Below are 23410 nucleotides of genomic sequence, written 5' to 3'. Positions count from 1 at the left end.
AGCTTTCCATGCTCTGGGTTCCCATACACCCTCCTATAGCCACTCATCACTGCCCCGCCCCCCCCACCCCATCCTCTCTTTGCTCACATGGGGACTGGAGGGGGTTGCTGAGAGAACCTGTCTGTGCAAAACAAAATTCTGGGGTCTAGACCATGGCCACAGACATGCTCCAGTCCAAACTCACTCTGCCAAGTCTCTGGCATAAAATGTTGGCCTGTACAACACACACAATCATAGTCTTGAGGCTAAACGAGCCCTCAGAGACCAAACCATCATTTTCAGATTGGGACCTCTAAGCCAAGGCTAAAGAGAAGATCAGCCCAATGTATATTTCTGGCAGCTGCAGAGATCCTTGTTTCCTGATGTTCTGGCCAAATTAACACAGTGCTGCCTTTGGTGGGAGCCATCACTGCTAGACAACCTCCTACCTGGAAGGAGAAGCCCTACACACAGAGTCCTTCCTTCCACAGGCTGTGAGGGTGCCAGAAACAAGCTGCCGTTTCTTAGAGAAAATACACTTTTTATTAGAACCTTGGGCTTCCCTAGTAGCTCAGACAGTAAAGAATCTGCCTGCAAAGCAGGAGACCCAGGTTAGATCCCTGGGTCAAGAAGATCCCCTGAAGAAGGGAACAGCAACCCACTCCAGTATTCTTGCCTAGAGAGTCCCATGGACAGAGGAGCCTGGAGGGCTACAGTTCATGGGGTTGCAAAGAGTTGGACACGACCGAGTGACTAACACTTTCACTTTCTGTCAGTAATATTAATAAACAGGTGCCCTGCAAGTGAAACTGAAAGGCGCTCAGTCGTGTTCTACTCCTTGCAACCCCATGGGGATAATAGTAAACGCAAACCTCTTTGAAGCAAGACTAAAGAAACATAAACTCAGCCTGTGCCTGTGGCCTCCTCTCTGCTACCTTAAGTATTTGTGTTTTAGTTAACATTCTAAAGTATTCCAAGCTGTGTTTTAAAAGTCCCGCCTCTGCCTTCAGTTGACAAAGGGCCATGTTTAACACACTCTGGCATGACGTAGGTTCTGCCTCCAGGCAGAAGGTGCCAGTCCACAGCAGGCCTTTCTGATTGCCATTTCTTTTCTTTGCCCCGACTGGCCAGGCTCTGCTGCAAAACTGGTCTGCTACTTCACTAACTGGGTCCAGTACAGAGAGGGGTCTGCTTGCTTCTTACCCAAGGATGTGGACCCCAGTCTGTACACCCACCTCATCCGTACCTTTGCTGGCATGGACAGTCACCAACTCAGCTCCATAGAGTGGAATGAAGAGACACTCTACAAGGAATTCCATGGCTTACGGAAGATGTGAGCTGCAGTGGAGGGAGTCAGGGTGGGAGGTGGAGAAAGCAGGTGCCTCCTCTCAAAGCCAGAAACCTTCCCCAGCACTGCAATCTAGCTACAGACCTGCTATGTGGATTTGGGCAAATCTCATCTCTTCTCTGAGCTTCTTGTTCTTATATGGAAGAGGCGAGTGTAGATAAAGACTTCTTTAGGGCCCTTCCAGTTTAGGTCTACATGGAATCTGGATTGTGAAACTTTTCCTCTGCTGGGAATGAGTGCCCTTATTTCTCCTAAAATCTATCTTTCAGCTCAAGCGTTAAGAAAGAAAGAAAGTGAAGTTGGTCAATCGTGTCCGACTCTTTGTGATCCCATGGACTGTAGTCTACCAGGCTTCTCTGTCCATGGGATTTTCCAGGCAAGAGTACTGGAGTGGTTTGCCATTTCCTTCTCCAGGGGATCTTCCTGACCCAGGGATCGAACCCAGGTCTCCTGCATTTCAGGCAGACGCTTTACCTGCTGAGCCACCAGGGAAGCCCAGCTCAAGTGTTATTACTACCTTAATAAAGCCTGTCTGAAGATCTGCCCTGGTCTCTTGCTTTCTGAGCTCCTTGAGTGTACAGCTCCCCAGCCAGAGAAGAGGTCCTTAAAGGCCAGAATATGTCTTTTCTTTCCCAATCTAGAGCTTCCCTGGTACTGATTTTGAGCATAGGGATTTAGATGTCCCCAATCTTGCCTGGCATGCTGCGATTCATGGGGTTGCAAAGAGTTGGACACGACTGAACGACTGAACTGAACTGAAACTCACCCCATCAGCCCTGCAAGTCTCCTTGCTTCCTTGTTAGTGAAATGAGTCCCAGGACCTGGCTGGATCAATCCTGGCCCTTCTCTTGTCTTCCCTAGGAATTCCAAGCTGAAGACGCTGCTGGCCATTGGGGGCTGGAGCTTTGGCACTCAGAAGTGAGTTGTTGTGGGCACCTACATGGCAGGGTCCCTGATGGGGAACTGGCCAGAGAGACCCCCGTCAGGGAATCAGCCATGCTAAGGTGTGGCCAGGGTGAGGGGGGATGAGAGGGAAGAGTGGACTCTGAGAGCTGAGCTTCCTTCTGAGTTCTTGCTACCTCACTGGGAGGCAGTGGAGTGGCTTTAGCTCCAGGCCATTGTATATTGTCTTGCTTTAAATGCGGCCCAGAGATTCTGACCTTGTCTCAGGCCTCAGCCTTTTCCTCCATGAAATGGGTAGAGGGAGAGTCTCAACTAATCCCAGACAACATTTAATGCCTATACTTTCTGAGCTCTGAAACAGTGTATCTGGGAATTTTTGTTTCCTTTCTGGGTGTCAAAGACAGTCAGTGAGATCGAGCTGGGATAGCAGAATATTGACATTTCTAAGATATTTTTGATTATTTATGGAGATAGTGGAATGGTATATTTGGAATCAGAGTTTTCCTAGAAAGTCATAAATATGGTCCCCTAAATTTTAAGCCAGTCTTTCTAATATTTTTGGATCATGACCCCTTTTAAAAACCTGATGAATTTTATGATTCCCCTTCCCAAAACACTAGTTATATAGATTTTTCATTGAAATTCAGAGTTCTTAGCCTGGAGTTCCTGGGCGCACAAACCCCACTTAAAAACTGATGCTATTAAATAAGTCAAAAAAAAAAAAAAAAAAAGAGATAGAAATAGTCTTTAAAAACTCAAGACCCCCAAGTAGGCCAGGGACTTCTTGAGAAAGTGGGATGTGGTGGGGTAGTTCCTGGGGCACCTTAGGATTTTTAAAGAGCTCTGGATTAGTAACAGTAATAATAATAGCCACGAAGCACTCTACAAATGTGACTTAGAAGAAAAGTGACCGTGTTATCCTGCCAAGGAAGTTGCCCAGCAGGCTCTCAAGATTACCCAGATCCTCACTAACCTGCTGGGCTTCTCTTCCTCTTCATCTTAGAAACTGACTCCTCTTCTTTTTCCCAACCTCCATGCTAGGTTGACAGCCAGCTCTGATTCAGAGTAGGATAAATCTCTGGGCAGGGAAGTGGCAGTAGGCTTCTGGAGGAAATTTTGGGAAGCAGAGCTCTTAGTGAGTCAGTGTGCCCCTGTTGATGTCAGTGTTTGGAGGCAGAGCACACTTCTACATTGTCCCTTTCCCTTAGCCGGGCCTATACCCCCCCAGCAAATAGCCAGCAGCTTCTGAAGCATGCCTCCAGCACTGTGCTGGCCTAGATAGCCGAGTGCCAATATCCTGAGAAGTTTCTCTCATGACTCTGAAGAAGCATGACCCCCTGTACCACATGAAGACAGGCCCACACTGCCCTTCATCACCCCACAGGTTCACGGACTTGGTTCACTTCAGTTCAGCTGCTCAGTCATGTCTGACTCTTTGTGATCCCATGGACTGCAGCACGCCAGGCCTCGCTGTCCAACACCAACTCCCAGAGTTCACTGAGACTCACGTCCATCAAGTCAGTGATGCCATCCAGCCATCTCATCCTCTGTCATCCCCTTCTCCTGCCTTCAGTCTTTCCCAGCATCAGGGTCTTTTCAAATGAGTCAGCTCTTCGCATCAGGTGGCCAAAGTATGGGAGTTTCAGTTTCAGCATCAGTCCTTCCAGTGAATATTCAGGACAGACATGGTAGCTACAGTCAACAACTGGCAGACCTTTGTCGACTCAGCCATCAGGTTTCTGCACAAATATGACTTTGATGGCCTTGTCCTTGACTGGGAGTACCCAGGAAGCTGAGGGAACCCTCCTTCAGATAAGCAGCACTTCACCGCCCTGGTGCAGGTATGATTGGGTGAGGTAGGAGAGATCTAGTTGGTCAGGGGGACACATAGGTGCTGCTCTGCCCCAGGCTCAGCTGCTTTATTTATCTACAAAGTATCGACCTGTGGTCAGTTTTCAGATTCCTGCATGGGAAAATTTGCTTGGGGTTCACTGTGCTACATGGCACATCCCTGCCTGTGTGTTTACTCTGAGCTACTCTTGCAGGACCTGGTCAATGCCTTTCAGCAGGAAGCCCAGACCTCAAGGAAGGCATGCCTTCTGCTGAGCTGAGCCATCCCAGCAGGACGACCCTGCAAAGAAGCTGGATATGAATGAGGTGGACAAAATTGCTCTGTGAGTCTCAGGCAGATGGCGTGGACTCTGTGTTCTCTGCAGGGGAGAGAGACCAAGGGCAAGCTAAGCCTCCCTCAGAGTGGGGACTCACCTGTACCACCAGCAGACCCAGAAAGGATTTGCTTACCATATCTGCTACTTCACTCCTCTGGAGACCCTCTCTTTGGAGCCCTGGACCTTCCCTTAAGAATTCAGTCTTGAAATACTCCTGGGAGGGGAAAGAGGGAAGCCCTTAGCATCTCTAGGAGAATGAGTTGTCTAGCTCCTTCCCACCCCAAACCTATAGAATCAGAACCTTTACCTTAATGAGATTCTCAGGTAATTTATTTGTACAACTAAAATTTGAGAAATGCTGAACTAGATTTCCCTTCAAAATAGCATAAGGCATCCTGAATGGACTCTGTCCTGAGGGTGCTGAGGGGACAGATGGGGGAGCATGCTAAAGACGCGAGCTGCCAAGAATGAGAATGGCCTGGATAATGCAGTGACTGGGGAGTGCCACCGGGGTCTCGTGTCTCCCAGAGCCAGAGAGAGCCTGCTCCCACCACCCAGTGTGTGGCTGGCTGGTCTCTCCCCAGGCCACACACCATGCGGGGAAGGAAGGAGTGAGCAAGGGGGAGAGCTCCACCCTACTCACTAGCCCCTCACCCTCTCTTCCCATGCCTCATGCAGGAACCTGGATTTCCAAAGCCTGATGGCCTATGACTTCCATGGCTCTTGGGAGAAGACTACAGGGCACGACAGCTCCCTCTGTAAGAGGCAGGGAGTGTGTGGGGTCATGGACAGACTCAAGGTGTGAAGTGATAGAAAACGCCCTGCACAGGCCCTTTCCAGTGGCCCCTTTCCAGCCTTAAGAAACCTAATGGAAGGGAAAAGCAGGATACCAAGCAAGGCATGGAGAAGACAGGATTTGTCTGTTTCATGCTTGTTTGTTTGCTTTATTTTCCTGTTGCATGTCACTGCCGAGGAGAAACTTCCACAGGACTGGGGAAACAAGACTCGGAGGGGCACAAACAAAACCTTGTGTGCACCAGGACACAGGATAAAGGAGCAGTAACCCCAAAAGAGACTGAGCCAGACTTGCCTGCAAGTGTTTGGGAGTCTCTGGTGGAGGCGTGGGTCAACAGTGGGCTGCCGCAGGGTCAGGGACACAGACAGCAGCAGTCTTGGGAGGCATGGTGAACTGGCATAAGTCCCTTTGGAGAAGGTCACAATGACCCCTACCATAGTTTGGCCTCAGGCTAAACTACAGCAAGGGAACATAACCTCACTCAACAGCAGAAAATTGGATTAAAGATTTACTGGGCATGGCCTTGCCTGCCAGAGCAAGACACAGTTTTCCCCACAGCTAGCCCCTTCCATCAAGGAGCTTGCATAAGCCTCTTATCCTCCTCCATCAGAGGGGAGACAAAATGAAAACCAAAATCACAGAAAACTAACCAAAATGATCACATGGATCATAGCTTTGTGTAACTTTATGAAACCATGAGCCATGCCATGTAGGGTCACCCAAGACAGATGAGTCATGGTGGAGAATTCTGACAAGCTGTGGTCTACAGGAGAAGAGAATGGCAAACTGCTTCAGAATTCTTTCCTTGAGAACCCCATGAACAATATAAAAAGGCAAAGAGATAAGACACTAAAAGATGAACTGCCCAGGTCAGTAGGTGTCAAAGATGCTACTGGAGGGGAGCAGAGAAATAGCTCCAGAAGCAATGAAGAGGCTGAGCCAAAGAGGAAATTACTCCCAGCTGTGGATATGTCCAGTGGTGAAAGCAAAGTCAAATGCTGTAAATACCAATATTGCATAGAAACCTGGAATGCTAGGTCCATGAATCAAGGTAAATTGGATGTGGTCAAGCAGGAACAAGAGTGAACATCAATATTTTAGGAATCAGTGAACTAAAATGGATGGGAATGGGAAAATTTAATTCAGATAATGAATACATCTACGACTGTAGGCAAGAATCCCTTAGAAGAAATGGAGTAGCTCTCATAGTCAACAAAAGAGTCAGAAATGCAGTACTTGGGTGCAATCTCAAAAATGACAGAATGGTCTTAGTTCATTTCTGAAGCAAACCATTTAATATCACAGTCAGTTCAGTTCAGTTCAGTCACTCGGTCATGTCTACTCTTTGTGACCCCATGGACTGCAGCACGCCATGCATCCCTGTCCATCACCAACTCCCAGAGCTTACTCAAACTCATGTCCGTTGCACTGGTGATGCCATCCAATCATCTCATCCTCTGTTGTCCCCTTCTCCTCCTGCCTTCAATCTTTCCCAGCATCAGGGTCTTTTCCAATGAGTCAGTTCTTTGCATCAGGTGGCCAGATTATTGGAGCTTAAGCATCAGTCCTTCCAATGAATATTCAGGACTGATTTCCTTAAGGATTGACTGGTTTGATCTCCTTGCAGTCCAAGGGACTCTCAAGAGTCTTCTCCAATACCACAGTTCAAAATCATCAATTCTTCAATGCTCAGCTTTCTTTATAGTCCAACTCTCACATCCATACATGACTATTGGAAAAACCATAGCTTTGACTAGACAGACCTTCATTGGCAAAGTAACGTCTCTGCTTTTTAATATGCTGTCTAGGTTGGTCATAACTTTGCTTCCAAGGAGTAAGTGTCTTTTAGTTTCATGGCTGCAATCACCACCAGCAATGATTTTGGAGCCCCCCAAAATAAAGTCTGACACTGTTTCCCCATCTATTTCCCATGAAGTGGTGGGACTGGATGCCATGATCTTAGTTTTTGAATGTTGAGCTTTAAACCAACTTTTTCACTCTCCTCTTTCATTTTCATCAAGAGGCTCTTTAGTTCTTCACTTTCTGCCATAAGGGTGGTGTCATCTGCATATCTAAGGTTATTGATATTTCTCCTGGCAATCTTGATTCCAGCTTGTGCTTTATCCAGCCCAGTGTTTCTTATGATGTACTCTGCATATAAGTTAAATAAGCAGGGTGACAATATACAGCCTTGGCTTACTTCTTTCCCAATTTGGAACAGTCTGTTGTTCCATGTCCAGTTCTAACTGTTGCTTCCTGACCTGCATACAGATTTCTGAAGAGGCAGGTAAGGTGGTCTGGTATTCCAATCTCTTTAAGAGTTATCCAGAGTTTGTTGTTATCCATACAGTCAAAGGCTTTGGCATAGTCAATAAAGCAGAAGTAGATGTTTTTCTGGAATTTTCTTGCCTTTTCAATGATCCAATGGATATTGGCAATTTGATCTCTGGTTCCTCTGCCTTTTCTAAGTCCAGCTTGAATATCTGGAATTGAACATCTGTAATTCAATCCTGTACCCCAACACTAACGCCAAAGAAGCTGAAGTTTAACCGTTCTATGAAGACCTACAAGACCTTCTAGAACCTACACCCCCAAAGGATGTCCTTATCATAATAGGGGACTGGAATGCAAAAGTAGGAAGTCAAGAGATACCTGGAGTAACAGTCAAGTTTGGCCTTGGAGTACATAATGAAGCAAGGCAAAGGCTAACAGAGTTTTGGCAAGAGAACATACAGGTCATAGCAAACACCCTCTTCCAACAACACAAGAGAGAACTCTACACATGGACATCACCAGATGTCAATATCAAAATTAGATGATTATATTCTTTGCAGCCAAAGGTGAAGAAACTCTATGCAGTCAGCAAAAACAAGACTTGAAGCTGACTGTGGTTCAGATCATCAGCTCCTTATTGCAAAATCAGAGTTAAGTTGAAGAAAGCAGGGAAAACCACTAAGCCACTCAGGTATGACCTCGGTAAAATCTCTTATGCTTATACAGCGGGAGTGACAAATAGGGCCAAGGGGTTAGATCTGGAAGATTAGGGGTTAGATCTGGCAGAGTGCCTGAAGAGCTACTGACAGAGGTTCCTATCACTGTATAGGAGGCAGTGACCAAAGCCATCCCCAAGAAAAGGAAATGCAAAAAGGGAAATGGTTATCTAAGGAGGCCTACAAATAGCTGAGAAAAGAAGAGAAGCTAAAGGCAAAGGAGAAAAAGGAAGATGCACATCTGAATGCAGAGTTCCAAATAATAGCAAGGAGAGATAAGAAGGCTTTAAGTGAAGAGTGCAAAGAAATAGAGGAAAACAATAGAATGGTAAAGGCGAGAGATCTCATCAAGAAAAATTAGAGATACCAAGGGATATTTCATGCAAAAAAGGGCACAATAAAGGATAGAAACAGTATGGACCTATCAGAAGCAGAAGATATTAAGAAGAGGAGGCAAGAATACACAGAGGAGCTATACAAAAAAGGTTTTAATGACTGGGATAACCACAATGGTATCATCACTCACCTACATTCAGACATGCTGGAGTGTGAAGTCAAGTGGACCTTAGGAAGCATTACTACAAACAAAGTTAGTGGAGGTGATGGAATTCCAGCTGAGCTATTTCAAATCTTAAAAGATTATGCTATTAAAGTGCTGCACTCAATATGCCATTAGAAATTTGGAAAACTCAGCAGTGGTCAGAGGACTGGAAAAGGTCAGTTTTCATTCCAACCACAAAGAAGGGTAATGCCAAAGAATGTTCAAACTACCACACAATTGCACTCATTTCACATGCTAGCAAAGTGATGCTCAAAATCCTTCAAGCTAAGCTTCAACAGTTTGTGAACAAAGAACTTTAAGATATACATGCTGGATTTAGAAAAGGCAGAGGAATCAGAGATCAAATTGCCAACATTCATTGGATCCTAGAGAAAGCAAGGGAATTCCAGAAAAATATCTACTTCTGCTTCATTGTTAAAGCTTTTGACTGTGTGGATCACACCAAACTATGGAAAATTCTTAAAGAGATGGGAAGACCAGACCACCTTACCTGCCTCTTGAGAAATATATATGCAGGTCAAGAAGTAACAGTTAGAACTAGACATGGAAAAATGGACTGGTTCCAAATTTGGAAAGGAGTATCAAGGCTATTTGTTGTCACCCTCCTTATTTAACTTATATGTAGAGCACATCATGTGAGTGCTGGTCTGAATGAAGCTCGAGATGGAATAAAGATTGCCGGGATAAATACCAATAACCTCTGATATGCAATGTTACGACTCTTATGGCAGAAAGTGAAGAGGCACTAAGGGGCTTCTTGATGAAGGTGAAAGAGGAGAGTGAAAAAGCAGGCTTAAAACTCAACATTCAAAAAATAAGGTCATGGCATCCAGTCCCATCACTTCACGGTAAATAGATGGGGAAACAATGGAAACAGTAACAGACTTTTTTTTTTTTTTTTTTAATTCCAAAATCAATGCAGCCATGAAATTAAAAGACGCTTGCTCCTTGGAAGGAAAGCTATGACAAATCTAGACAGAGTATTAAAAGGCAGGATATCACTTCACCAACAAAGGTTTGTATAGCCAAATCTATGATTTTTATAGTAGTCATGTACAGATGTGAGTTGGACCGTAAAAACGTCTGAGTGTCAAAGAATTGATGCTTTCTAACTGTGGTGCTGAAAAAGACCCTTGAGAGTCCCTTCTACTGCAAGGAGATTAAACCAGTCAATCCTAAAGGAAATCAACCCTGAACATTCACTGGAAGGACTGATGCTGAAGCTGGAGCTCCAACACTTTGACAACCTGATGCAAAGAGCTGACTCATTGGAAAAGGCCCTGATGCTGGGAAAGACTGAAGGCAGGAGGAGAAGGGGATGACAGAAGATGAGATGGTTGGCTGGCATCACCAATTCAATGGACATGAGATTGAGCAAACTCCCAGAAATAGTGAAGAATAAGGAAGTCTGTTGTGCTGCAGTTCATTGGGTTGCAAACAGTCGGACATGACTGAGCGACTGAACAGCAACAGCTGATTAACAATATTGTGATAGTTTCAGGTGAAGAGTACAGGGACTCAGCCACAACATATACATGTGTCCATCCATTCTCCCCCAAAGCTCCCTTACTATCCAATGCCACATAGCATTGAGCAGAGTTCCATGTGCTATACAGTAGGTCCTTGTTGGTTATTCATTTAAAATATAACAGTGTGTACATGTTCATCCCAAACTCCCTAACTATCCTTTCCCCCAGCAACCATGTCTCATTTTCTAAGTGAGTCTCTTTCTGTTTTGTAGTAGGTTCATTTGTATCATTTCTTTTTAGGTTCTGCATATAAGGGATGTCATATGATATTTCCTCTTCTCTGTCTGATGTACTACACTCAGCTTTCTATGAGCTTTCTATGTCCATCCATGTGGCTGCCAATGGCATCATTTCATTCTTACACACACACACACACACACACACACACACACACACACACACACCATATCCTGTTTAGCCATTCATCTGTTGATGGACATTTAGATTGCTTCCACGTCTTGGCTGTTGTAAACAGTGCTGCAATGAACATTGGGATGCATGTATCTTTTCAAATCATGTTTTTCTCTGGATATATGCCCAGGGGTGGGATTGCAGGGTCATATGGTAGCTCTCTGGAGAAGTGAATGGCTACCCCCTCCAGTATTCTTGCCTGGAGAATTTCATAGACTGGTAGGCTACAATCCTTGGGGTTGCAAAGAGTTGGACATAACACCTTATCTAATGGTAGCTATAATTTTAGTTATTCAAGGACCACCATATTGTTCTCTATAGTAGCTGTACCAATTTACATTCCCAGCAACAGTGTAGGAGGGTTCCTTCTCTCCACATCCTCTCCAGCATTTTTGTGGATTTTTTTGGAGATAACCATTCTGGCTGATGTGAGGTGATATCTCATTGTATTTTTGATTTTCATTTCTCTAATAATTCTAGAGGAGATCAGTCTTGGGTGTTCTTTGGAAGGAATGATGCTAAAGCTGAAACTCCAGTACTTTGGCCACCTCATGCGAAGAGTTGACTCATTGGAAAAGACTCTGATGCTGGGAGGGATTGGGGGTGGGAGGAAAAGGGGACGACAGAGGATGAGATGGCTGGATGGCATCACTGATTCGATGGACGTGGGTTTGGGTGAACTCTGGGAGTTGGTGATGGACAAGGAGGCCTGGCGTGCTGTGATTCATGGGGTCGCAAAGAGTCAGACACGACTGAGTGACTGAACTGAACTGAACTGAATAGTTAGTGATGTTGAACATCTTTTCATGTGCCTATTGACCATCTGTATTTTGTTTTTAAAGAAATATCTGTTTAGGTCTTCTACACATTTTTTGAGTGGATTGTTTGCTTTGATGCTGTTAAGCCTTATAAGCTGTTTATAAATTTTGGAGACTAATCTCTTACCAGTCAAATCATTTGCAAATGTTTTCTCCCAATCAGTGGGTTGTCTTTTCATTTTGTTTATTGTTTTCTTTTGAAAACTTGGTTAAGTTTTCAAAAGAAAAACTTTTGAGTTTAAGTAGGTCCCATTTGTTTATTTTTGTTTTTATTTCCATTGTTCTAGGAGATGGATTGAAAAAGATGTTGCTGTGATTTATGTCAGATAGTGTTCTGCCTATGTTTTCCTCTAGGAGATCTTTAGTGTCTGGTCTCACATTTAGGTCTTTAATCCATTTTGAGCTTATTTTTGTAAATGAGTTAAAGAAAGATCTAATTTCATTTTTTAACACGTGGCTGTCCTGTTTTCCCAGTACCTTTGTTGAAGGGATCTTTCCAATATTGTAATCTTGCCTCTGTTGTCATAGATTAATTGACCATAAATGCGTAGGTTTATTTCTGGGTTTTCTATCCTGTTCCATTGATCTCTATTTCTATTTTTGCACCAGCACTGTATTATTTTGACGACTGTAGCTTTGTAGTATAGTCTGAGGTCAGGAGCTTGATTCCTCCAGCTCCACTTTTCCTTCTCAAGATTGCTTTGGGTATTTGGGGTTTTTTGTTTCTTCTTACAAATTTTGAGATTTTTTGTTCTAGTTCTGTGAAAAATGATGTTGGTAATTTGATAGGGATTGCATTGAATCTGTAGTTTGCTTTGAGTAATATAGACATTTTGACTATATTAATTCTTCCAATCCATGAACATGATATATCTTTCCATCTGTTTGTGTCTTCTTTGATTTCTTTCACCAGCATCTTATAGTTTTCAGTGACTGAAATTCATTCAATCAACTCTGACTCTTTGCAACCCCATGAACTATACAGTCCACGAAATTCTCCAGACCAGTATACTGGAGTGGGTAGCCTTTCCCTTCTCCAGGGGATCTTCCCAACCCAGGGATCGAACCCAGGTCTCCCACATTGCAGGTGGTTTCTTTACCAGCTGAGCCACAAGGGATTCCTTAAATTCCATGTTTCAATTTTTAATAGATACACTAATTTACTTACACAGGACATATTACCATTTGCTATGTAGCATTAAAGTTTCCAGCTAAGAAACTGGTTAGTGAGATGAGAAGCACCAGGAAAAAAGAAAGAGTCGACCATCTGAGGAGGATAATAAAGGAAAGACAGAAGGAGGCTGGATCCTTTATGATGTAGTTTAACTACTATAATGATTCTGGAACCACCTACCCCCAGACTCCTTCTTGTAAGGGATACTTAAATGTCTTTGCTTCTTTAAATCCCCGAGAGAGAGAGAGAGAGAGAAGCTAGTTATAAACTTTTGTATCAGTTCAGTTCAGTTGCTCAGTTGTGTCTGACTCTTTGCGACCCCATGAATTGCAGCACGCCAGGCCTCCCTGTCCATCACCAACTCCCAGAGTTCAGTCAGACTCATGTCCATCGAGTCAGTGATGCCATCCAGCCATCTCATCCTTTGTCATCCCCTTCTCCTCCTGCCCCCAATCCCTCCCAACATCAGGGTCTTTTCCAATGAGTCAACTCTCTGTATGAGGTGGCCAAAGTATTGGAGTTTCAGCTTCAGCATCAGTCCTTCCAATGAATACCCAGGACTGATCTCCTTTAGAATGGACTGGTTGGATCTCTTTGCAGTCCAAGGGACTCTCAAGAGTCTTCTCCAACACCACAGTTCAAAAACATCAGTTCTTCGGCACTCAGCCTTCTTCACAGCCCAACTCTCACATCCATACATGACCACTGGAAAAACCATACCCTTGACTAGGCAGACCTTAACTTTTGTATAGGATTCATATAAAAAAATTATTTTTGGAACAAAAGTAGTTAAAAACTTGGATTTAGAAGAGAGTCATATGAAAATGGACCTATGCAGATACAAAGCTGAAGAAGGTGGAATCATTTGGCTGCGTGTAGCCTTTAGCAAGATCACAAAGTGCTCAAAAAGTCTTTTACCTTTTCAACCAGACTGTCATGTTTTCCTTTAAAGTCTTCACTAACGTTCAGTGTTAAGATAGGCACTTCTTGTAGATAATAAAAGTTGGTTTTTAGTGTTCCATGCAGGAGCCAGCTTTCATGCTTTCTGAGTACAGGTCTTTTGTCTCCTTAGGTAGATTTATTCCTAGGTATTTTATTCTTCTTGATGTGACAGAATGTGTAGCATTTTGGCTTATATTAGACACAATAAACCAATCTAACAGTATCATATAAACCAGTGACTATTTGGGAGGCTGTCTTTGAGCTCAAGTTTCCAGTCCAAATGGTTCCTGCTCCCTTCATATACCCTCAATCCCATTTCCTTCATAATAATGGATAACTTTTGCTCCTTGTCACTAACTAACATTCTGGAAAGTGCTTTAACAGGCAAGAGCTTTCCCAAGTTGATCGCATCTCAGGGGACATCACTCAGGGAAGAGCCACCCCTACCCCACCCCAGTCCCTGGAAACGGCAGACCTGAATCCAGACTGGGGGTGGGGGGTGGGGGGGTTTCCTGCCCATCTCTTCCTCACTGAGTAGGCTAGATGGTTTTATAAGCCCATTCTAAGTTTTAAAAGTCAAGACTGGCCATATCATTTCTCCTTCTTAGCATAAACAAGAACAACAAAGTGTCCTAAATTAAAATATTTGTTAATTCTGAGGAGCCCACATCTTTGTGTGTCAGCTAGGTGGAACCTTTAGGACTTGTGTGACTCTTTCACAAATAAAGTATACTTCTTTAGGCACTGGGGCCAGGTGTCTAGATCTCACACAGCCCAACCCTCCACTCCCATCTGGAAAACTGTATGGGTCCCAGGGGAAGCCAGCCCAGGCATGTGGGGAGACACACAAAACCCTTCAGTTGAGAAGTGAGTGGGTAGAACCCCCACTGGCATGGTGCCCTCCAAACTGTGTGCTCTGGGTCAATCTGGGGGAATGGAGGCCTTTCCCCTCCTACAAAGAGGCCTTCTACTCTGCGTACTGTGTGCCCTGTCAGACTGCTTCTGATCAGAGGGGTGAATTTTCCAAATTTGGATAAAAACGCCACAGAGCTTAGCAGGGTACTCTGATCTCTGCTTTCAGAAAACTCTAATTTGATCAAAGAGGTAAATCTTACAGACCATCAAAAAGAAATACACGTCAGTCAGTACAGTGAAAATAACCTAAGTGCTAAGAGGTTGCTAGGGTAACTAGAAAATCTGGACTAAAGCAGAATGGCTTCTTGGAGAAAATGAGCCCATCATCCTGGCAAGGAAGAGTCTTCGTTATTTGTTTATTTTACAGGGCTGTATGGTGTACCTCCTCATGTTGTAAGCCTGGGGGCGTTATGTCAAGCAGTACACGATGGGAGAAGGCCTTGTGCAGAGGTGGTGAAGAAGCCCTGTGCTCATTTGTTCTATTCGTGCATCTCAGTGTCAGGTGTTGTTCTAGGCACTGGGGATACAGAGATAAATAAAATTCTCTGCTCTTGTACTGAAAGTGAAACAGCGGTGATTGTAATGATCATAATCACAGCTCCCCTTTATTGCATTGTCTTAGATCTTATACATGCATTATATCTTTTAATTTTCACAATGCTCTTAGAGACAAATACTTTTATTACTTCCATTTTATAGATAGGAAGGCTGAGGCTTAGCAGTCAAATAAGTTGCTGAGTAAGGCAGGGATCTTTGCTCACTGAGTTATCCCAAGCATCTAGGACAGTACCTGGCACACAGCAAGCCTTCAATAAATATTTACTCAGTCAATGACCATCAGACTCCAGAGCCCAAGCCCTTGGCTATAGGTCCATGTAGCTTCTCTCACTGGGTTGAGGGTCTAAGATAGGATCTAAAGAGGATGGTGGCAGGGTTGGAGCCCCAGTAAAGGTTCATGAAACTCCTCTGGAGCCACCAGCCTTGGATGAGCAGACCCAGTTTGAAGGCAAAGAAAATTAACCCTGACACTCCTCATCTACTACCAGGACTCTGCCACACAATGGTGGCTATGCCCACCTACGGACGATCCTTTACCCTGGCCTCCTCGTTGGACACCACAGTGAGGGCTCAAGCCACAGGGCATGGAATTCCTGATCCCTTCACCAAAGACGGAGGGGAACCAAAGACTGCTAGCTTACTATGAAGTAAGAAAACCCAGAAGCACCCTGAGTACTGTGCAGAGCAGGGGCTCCTTCTCCCGTAACTTCTGAACTAGGATGCCAGGCATAGTGAATTCTGGTCTGATAAATTCCATCCCATGTATGTCCTTTTGGTTTTATCCTTAAGCCCAGGTGCCTCACTAAATCCACAGTTCTAGATCACTCAGTCTAGAACTTCCTCGGTTCTCCAGGCTTCTCAGACATGAATTTTTAGTCTCTAGTCTCCTCATGGGACCAAGAGTGCCAGGCTGCGATGGCACAGGAGCGGCTGAGAGGAGCTACCCCACGTCCGAGGAGTGGCAGCTGCGAGGGCGCAGGAGGGCCGAAAGGAGCTACTCCACGTTCAAGGTCAGACGGGTGACCTCGTCCAAGGTAAGGAGGAGTGGCTGCGCTTTGCTGGAGCATTCCTGAAGAGATACCCCACATCCAAGGCAAGAGAAACCCAAGTAAGACGGTAGGTGTTGCGAGAGGGCATTAGAGGGCAGACACACTGAAACCATAATCACAGAAAACTAGCCAATCTGATCACATGGACCACAGCCTTGTCTAACTCAATGAAACTGAGCCATGCCATGTGGGGCCACCCAAGATGGGTGGGTCATGGTGGAGAGGTCTGACAGAATGTGGTCCACTGGAGAAGGGAATGGCAAACCACTTCAGTATTCTTGCCTTGAGAACCCCATGAACAGTATGAAAAGGCAAAATGATAGGATACTGAAAGAGGAACTCCCCAGGTCGGTAAGTGCCCAATATACTACTGGAGATTAGTGGAGAAATAACTCCAGAAAGAATGAAGGGATGGAGCCAAAGCAAAAACAATACTCAGTTGTGGATGTGACTGGTGGTAGAAGCAAGGTCTGATGATGTAAAGAGCATTATTGCATAGGAACCTGGAATGCTAGGTCCATGAATCAAGGCAAATTGGAAGTGGTCAAACAGGAGATGCTAAGAGTGAACGTCGGCATTCTAGGAATCAGCGAACTAAAATGGACTAGAATGGGTGAAATTAACTCAGATGACCATTATATCTACTACTGTGGGCAGGAACAGAGAAGGCAATGGCATCCCACTCCAGTACTGTTGCCTGGAAAATCCCATGGATGGAGGAGCCTGGTAGGCTGCAGTCCATGGGGTCACACAGAGTCGGACATGCCTGAAGCGACTGCAGCGGCAGCGGGCAGGAATCTCTTAGAAGAAATGGAGTAGCCATTATGGTCAACAAAAGAGTCCGAAATGCAGTACTTGGATGCAATCTCAAAAATGCAGAATGATCTCTGTTCGTTTCCAAGGCAAACCATTCAATATCACAGTAATCTAAGCCTATGCCCCAACCAGTAACGCTGAAGAAGCTGAAGTTGAACGGTTCTATGAAGACCTACAAGACCTTTTAGAACTAACACCCCAAAAAGATGTCCTTTTCTTTATAGGGTACTGGAATGCAAAAGTAGGAAGTCAAGAAACACCTGGAGTAACAGGCAAATTTGGCCTTGGAATACGGAATGAAGCAGGGCAAAGGCTAATAGAGTTTTGCCAAGAAAATGCACTGGTCATAGCAAACACCCTCGTCCAAAAACAGAAGAGAAGACTCTACACATGGTAATCACCAGGTGGTCAATGCTGAAATCAGATTGATTACATTCTTTGCAGCCAAAGATGGAGAAGCTCTATACAGTCAGCAAAAACAAGACCAGGAGCTGACTGTGGCTCAGATCATGAACTCCTTATTGCCAAATTCAGACTTAAATTGAAGAAAGTAGGAAAACCACTAGACCATTCAGGTGTGACCTAAATCAAATCCCTTATGATTATATAGTGGAAGTAAGAAATAGATTTAAGGGCCTAGATCTGAGAGACAGAGTGCCTGATGAACTATGGATGGAGGTTCATGACATTGTACAGGAGACAGGGATCAAGACCATCCCCATGGAAAAGAAATGCAAAAAAGCAAAATGGCTGTCTGGTGAGCTCTTACAAAAAGCTGTGAAAAGAAGAGAAGTGAAAAGCAAAGGAGAAAAGGAAAGATATACGCATCTGAATGCAGAGTTCCAAAGAGTAACAAGGAGAGATAAGAAAGTCTCCCTCAGCAATCAATGAAAGGAAATAGAGGAAAACAACAGAATGGGAAAGACTAGAGATGTCTTCAAGAAAATTAGAGATACCAAGGGAACATTTCATGCAAATATGAGCTCGATAAAGGACAGAAATGGTGTGGACCTAACAGAAGCAGAAGATATTAACAAGAGATGGCAAGAATACACAGAATAACTGTATAAAAAAGATCTTCACGACCCAGATAATCACGATGTTGATCACTCACCTAGAGCCAGACATGCTGGAATGTGAAGTCAAGTGGGCCTTAGAAAGCATCACTACGAACAAAGCTAGTGGAGGTGATGGAATTCCAGTTGAGTTATTTCAAATCCTGAAAGATGATGCTGTGAAAGTGCTGCACTCAATATGCCAGCAAGTTTGGAAAACTCAGCAGAGGCCACAGGACTGGAAAAGGTCAGTTTTCATTCCAGTCCCAAAGAAAGGCAATGCCAAAGAATGCTCAAACTACCACACAATTGCACTTGTCTCACATGCTAGTAAAGTAATGCTCAAAATTCTCCAAGCCAGGCCTCTGCAATACGTGAACCATAAACTTCCAGATGTTCAAGCTGGTTTTAGGCAGCCAGAACCCATCACTTCATGGAAAATAGATGGGGAAACAGTGTCAGGCTTTATTTTTTTGGGCTCCAAAATCACTGCAGATGGTGATTGCAGCCATAAAATTAAAAGATGCTTACTCCTTGGAAGGAAAGTTATGACCAACCTAGATGGCATATTGAAAAGCAGAGACATTACTTTGCCAACAAAGGTCCATCTAGTCAAGTCTATGGTGTTTCCAGTGGTCATATATGGATGTGAGAGTTGGACTGTGAAGAAAGCTGAGCACCGAAGAATTGATGCTTTTGAACTGTGGTGTTGGAGAAGACTCTTGAGGGTCCCTTGGACTGCAAGAAGATCCAACCATTCCATCCTAAAGGAGATCAGTCCTGGGTGTTCATTGGAAGGAATGATGCTGAAGCTGAAACTCCAATACTTTGGCCACCTCATGCAAAGAGTTGACTCATTGGAAAAGACTCTGATGCTGGGAGGGATTGGGGGCAGGAGGAGAAGGGGACGATGGAGGATGAGATGGCTGGATGGCATCACTGACTCGATGGACATGAGTCTGACTGAACTCTGGGAGTTGGTGATGGACAGGGAGGCCTGGCGTGCTGCGGTTCATGGGGTTGCAAAGAGTCGGACACGACTGAGTGACTGAACTGAACTGAATCTCCTCATAACAAGGAGACAATGCATGCAGTGCCTCTCATCGCCTTTCCAGCTCTGCCTTCTTCTCCTACAGGTCTGCTCCTGGAAGGGTGTTGCTGAGCACAGAATCAAGGACCAGAAGGTGCCCTATGTCTTTCAGGGCATAGTGGGTAGGTTTTGATGATGTGGAGAGCTTCAAAACTAAGGTGAGACTCAGCCCTTCTAGGAGAAGGTGGTTCTGTGCCCAAGGCCTGTCGAAAACGACAGTATTAAGAATCTCTACAAGAAGAAATATCCTTTTATTTCTTCAAGAAGAGATATCTCTTCAGGAAGAAATATCCCAGCATCTCACAGAACCCCATGTGATAACACTCTGTACCCTTATCACTTGGCAAGAAAAGACACAATGACAAAAACTGCTCTGTACTGAGTGTCACTCTGAAAATACTCGTATTTTATTAAATACTAATTATACAGTCATATAAGAGGAAAAATGCATACAGTAAGGCATATCATCTTAAAAATGAATTTATTTTTTATTGAAGGATAATTGCTTTACAGAATTTTGGTGTTTTCTGTCAAAGCTCAACATGAATCAGCCATAAGTGAAGTGAAGTCGCTCAGTTGTGTCTGACTCTTTGCGACCCCATGGACACCAGGCTCCTCCGTCCATGGGATTTTCCAGGCAAGAGTACTGGAGTGGGTTGCTATTTCCTTCTCCAGGGAATCTTCCCAACCCAGGGAACGAATCCAGGTCTCCCACATTGTAGACAGACGCTTTACCACCTGAGCCACCAGGGAAGTCTGAATCAGCCATAGGTAGACACATAACTCCTCCCTTTTGAAACTCCTTAAGTCATGTCATTTTATTCAATCCATTGACAATATTTGGTGAATGTTCAAATTATAGACCCTTTGATTTACTTACATGACACCCTCTCCACTGCTGCCCAAAGTTGGTGGCTCAAAACTTGAGTAATTTACTTGTCTCCACGTCTTTCTCCTCAGTGAGGTCGTCGGTTCCTGTAGAGGGACCTGCATTTGTTCATCTTCCTGTCTCATGTCAGTTATGAAGGGCAGACAGAGGCAGGTTCTTCCGGAGCTGTAGACAAAATGCCTTGGAGGAACTGAGGAGGAAGCATGATCCTGGCTGGGGAAAATGAGAGGATGGATTGTGGTGGAAGAGCTTTTGTGGAAGTCTTAAAGCAGGGAAGCTGGGCCTTCTGGGGAGGAAAGTGCAAGAGAAGGACATGGTGGAGGGGAAAGGGGAAGATGGCCTCTGAGAACAAGTTGGAGGCCTGAGTGGGGACTGGTGTCAAAAGGGAGGGAGACTGGGGCCAGACCACCCCTACCTTCTAACCCCAGCACCACACTAGAGGTAAGCCTTGGCCCCCTAACGGGGCTGGGGCCAGGAAAGCCTACTCGGAAGGGACACACAGCCATCCCCTAAAGAAGCCCCAGAGAACTGGTGGGGGAAAGAAGGCCCTTGGGATGGAAAAATACGTGAAGATGAAATGGATTCAGGTCTTTGGGTAAGCTTAGTCATTCCCTATGGTAACTGAACTCCTCACAATTAGCAGACAGCACCCCAAACAGAAAAGGCTGAGATGTTAAGGCTTCCAGTCTAAGGAAGGCCACAAACCTATATATTCCTCATACCCCTACCCTCATGCCCACCCCCACTGTGCTTATATTATGCATAAGATTCCAGAATGAATCATTTCTAGCAGGAATCAGGACTCGTGGTCCTGTGGGGGTGTGGAGAAGAGAACTCTGCATAGATGAGAAAGCTGGCTCTGGGCTTCTGCCCAGGCTTCCCCGGGCTCCTCCACCACGGTCTCACCCTCACACAGCTCAGCTTTCTGAAACAGAGAGCACTGCAGGGTCCATGGTTTGGAAACTGGACACAGATGATTTTGCTGGCCTCTTCTGTAACCAGAGTTGGTATCCCCTCATCAAGACATTGCAGTAGGAATTGAGTGAGTAAGGGGCTAGGAGCCAGAGGCAAAATTCTGGGTAAAGTATGAATACCCCCCTCCCCGCCCCACCTCCCTGAACCTTAGGTTCTGGCTTCTTCTGAGGAAATAATTGCCCCAGTACTGTGATTTCTCAAATTCTTCCCCCAGGAGCTGAGGAAGCTGTTGCAACCGTTCTCTTTTCACACTTTCTTCTTCCTCCTTATGATTGTGCCAGTGCTGGCCAAGGGTGTTGGTGACCAGTGCTTCCCTGCACAGGGCCCTCAGCCTGTCTTCTCAAGGAGGAAGCCTGTGCTCAGCCTTCAGTGTGGCCCCCACTGGCCCTCACCGTTACTTGGTTGGGTCTGCACATGATGGCCACTTGTGGCACTTGCAGCCCTGGTGTTTCCTGTAGAGCTGTGCTCCAGCTGTAGGAATGGCTGTTCTCTGCCTGGGGTGTCTGACTTTCCCTGCCCCTAGGCTATGGCATGTTGAACTGCTGCCTGACTATGGTCTACTGACTATGCTGTCTGTGTGTTGGCCTATGGGTTTGAGATCTTTTGGAGGAGTCTTGTTTGAATCATTGCTGTTTCCCCAGGTCTTCCATATATGCCTTTAGACCCCCCAGAACCTGATGCTTCTGCACCACCCCAGCCCTCTGAACCTGAGCATGGTTCCAGCCTTGGAAAAGATGCTTCATGCCAGGGCAAAGCTGATGGGCTTCACCCCAACCCTCTGGAGCGGTCCAGTTACTACAGTTGTACAGGGGGTGGTTGTTCCAGCAAAGCAGCCCGAGGAGCCTGGTATTCAGCTCCTCTTGCAAACTCTGCACCTGGAGTTGAGTCTCCAAGGCCCCTTCAGCCCCAGCACCTGGGTAAGGGCCCAGGACCATTCCCCAACCCACCTCTCTAGCGCTCCCTGGTGGCTACAGTCAGGCTTCCTGCGTCTTTCCTCATCCAAGCTTTCTGTTCTCAGCCTTGGGCAGCCTCTGTCAGCAGCCCCGTTCTGCTCTTCCTGGGCTGCCTTATTTTACTTGAAAAATATATCTTTGGCTTGCACCTCACTGTCCTCAGATGTGATAATTTACAGAGGCTATCTGAGCACTCTGTTAGTTCAAAACCTACCCTGAGGAAGGCAGAGAACCAAGAGTGGGAGGTGACAAAAGGTCAGAGCCCGGTGAGAAGGTGGTCCATGCAGGGTATGTCAGGTTCTGCTCTAGGTCTCTTCTTGAAGACTCCATTTTCCAGTGGGCCGCATCCCGGGTACAGATGACTGCATGTGGGGCATGGCCCTGGATCTGACGGGTTATTCACTGGCTCAGAAACCTTTGGAGAGAACTTTTCCTGGTAACCTCCACTCAAGTGTTATTCCCAAGATGCACACTAGATGGCAGCAGAAAAGAGCTTTTCCCTGCCTTAAAAGCTCTGCTCACGAAGGCAATGGCACCCCACTCCAGTACGCTTAAAGCCCATGGACGGAGGAGCCTGGTAGGCTGCAGTCCATGGGGTCGCTAAGAGCCGGACGCAACTGACCGACTTCACTTTCACGCATTGGAGAAGGAAATGGCAACCCACTCCAGTGTTCTTGCCTGGAAAATCCCAGGGACGGGGGAGCCTGGTGGGCTGCCGTCTATGGGGTTGCACAGGGTTGGACACGGCGGAAGCGACTTAGCAGCAGCAGCAGCAGCAGCAGGACGGTCTCTCTGCTTTAGAATGAGAATCCAGGCCCACTGCTCCTAAGCTCTTTTGCCAGATGTGTGCGCTCAGTCATGTCTGACTCTTTGTACCCTTTGGATTGTAGCCCGCCAGGCTTCTTGTTTATAGGATTTTCCAGGCAAGAATACTGGTGTGCGTTGTCATTTCTTCCCTTAAGGGATAGTCCCAAGTCAGGGATCACAACCTTGTCTCCTGAGTATCCTGCTCTGCAGGCAGATTTTGTACTGCTGAGCCACTGGGGAAGTCCTAGTTGCCAGAGGAGTCTGGGTCAATTATTAACCTCATTTTACAGGTATTTAAACTGAAGATTTATTGTAACCCAGTTCTGGGACCAGAACAAAGACTTAAATCGACCAATATGGAACAGAAGTGCATGCACACACAGCATGCTGGACAAACGTGTGTGCTTCGTTGCTCCATGCAGTTGAGTTTAGTTGTTCATTTGTGTCTGACTCTTTGTGACCCCATGGACTGCAGCACGCCAGGCTTCCCTGCCCAACATCAACTCCCAGAGCTTGCTCAAACTCATATCCATCGAACTGGTAATGCCATCCAACCATCTCATCCTCTGTTGCCCCCTTCTCCTTCAGCCTTCAATCCTTCCCAGCATCAAGGTCTTTTCAAGTGAATTAGTTCTTTGCATCAGGTGGCCAAAATATTGGAGTTTCAGCTTTAGCATCAGCCC

At 45.5% G+C, this 23410-nt stretch overlaps 1 protein-coding gene across 1 annotated transcript in view; it reads left to right on the top strand.

Moving 5' to 3' along the window:
- Nucleotides 1-22722, top strand: part of CHIT1 (chitinase 1) — a 34601-nt gene extending 11879 nt beyond the window's left edge. The window contains 14 exon segments of the mRNA XM_070768837.1: nucleotides 1031-1312; nucleotides 2189-2245; nucleotides 3909-4071; nucleotides 4276-4383; nucleotides 4385-4404; nucleotides 5077-5199; nucleotides 15487-15721; nucleotides 15723-15740; nucleotides 19150-19220; nucleotides 19222-19261; nucleotides 20909-20933; nucleotides 20936-21034; nucleotides 21609-21779; nucleotides 21782-22722. Coding sequence (XP_070624938.1) covers nucleotides 1031-1312; nucleotides 2189-2245; nucleotides 3909-4071; nucleotides 4276-4383; nucleotides 4385-4404; nucleotides 5077-5199; nucleotides 15487-15721; nucleotides 15723-15740; nucleotides 19150-19220; nucleotides 19222-19261; nucleotides 20909-20933; nucleotides 20936-21034; nucleotides 21609-21779; nucleotides 21782-21852 — 1483 coding nt within the window. The 3' untranslated portion in view covers nucleotides 21853-22722.
- The last annotated feature ends 688 nt before the right edge of the window (nucleotides 22723-23410 follow it).

Source organism: Bos indicus, chromosome 16, assembly GCF_029378745.1.
Source record: "Bos indicus isolate NIAB-ARS_2022 breed Sahiwal x Tharparkar chromosome 16, NIAB-ARS_B.indTharparkar_mat_pri_1.0, whole genome shotgun sequence".
Taxonomy (NCBI): domain Eukaryota; kingdom Metazoa; phylum Chordata; class Mammalia; order Artiodactyla; family Bovidae; genus Bos; species Bos indicus.
This window is presented reverse-complemented; position numbering and strand designations above follow the sequence as displayed.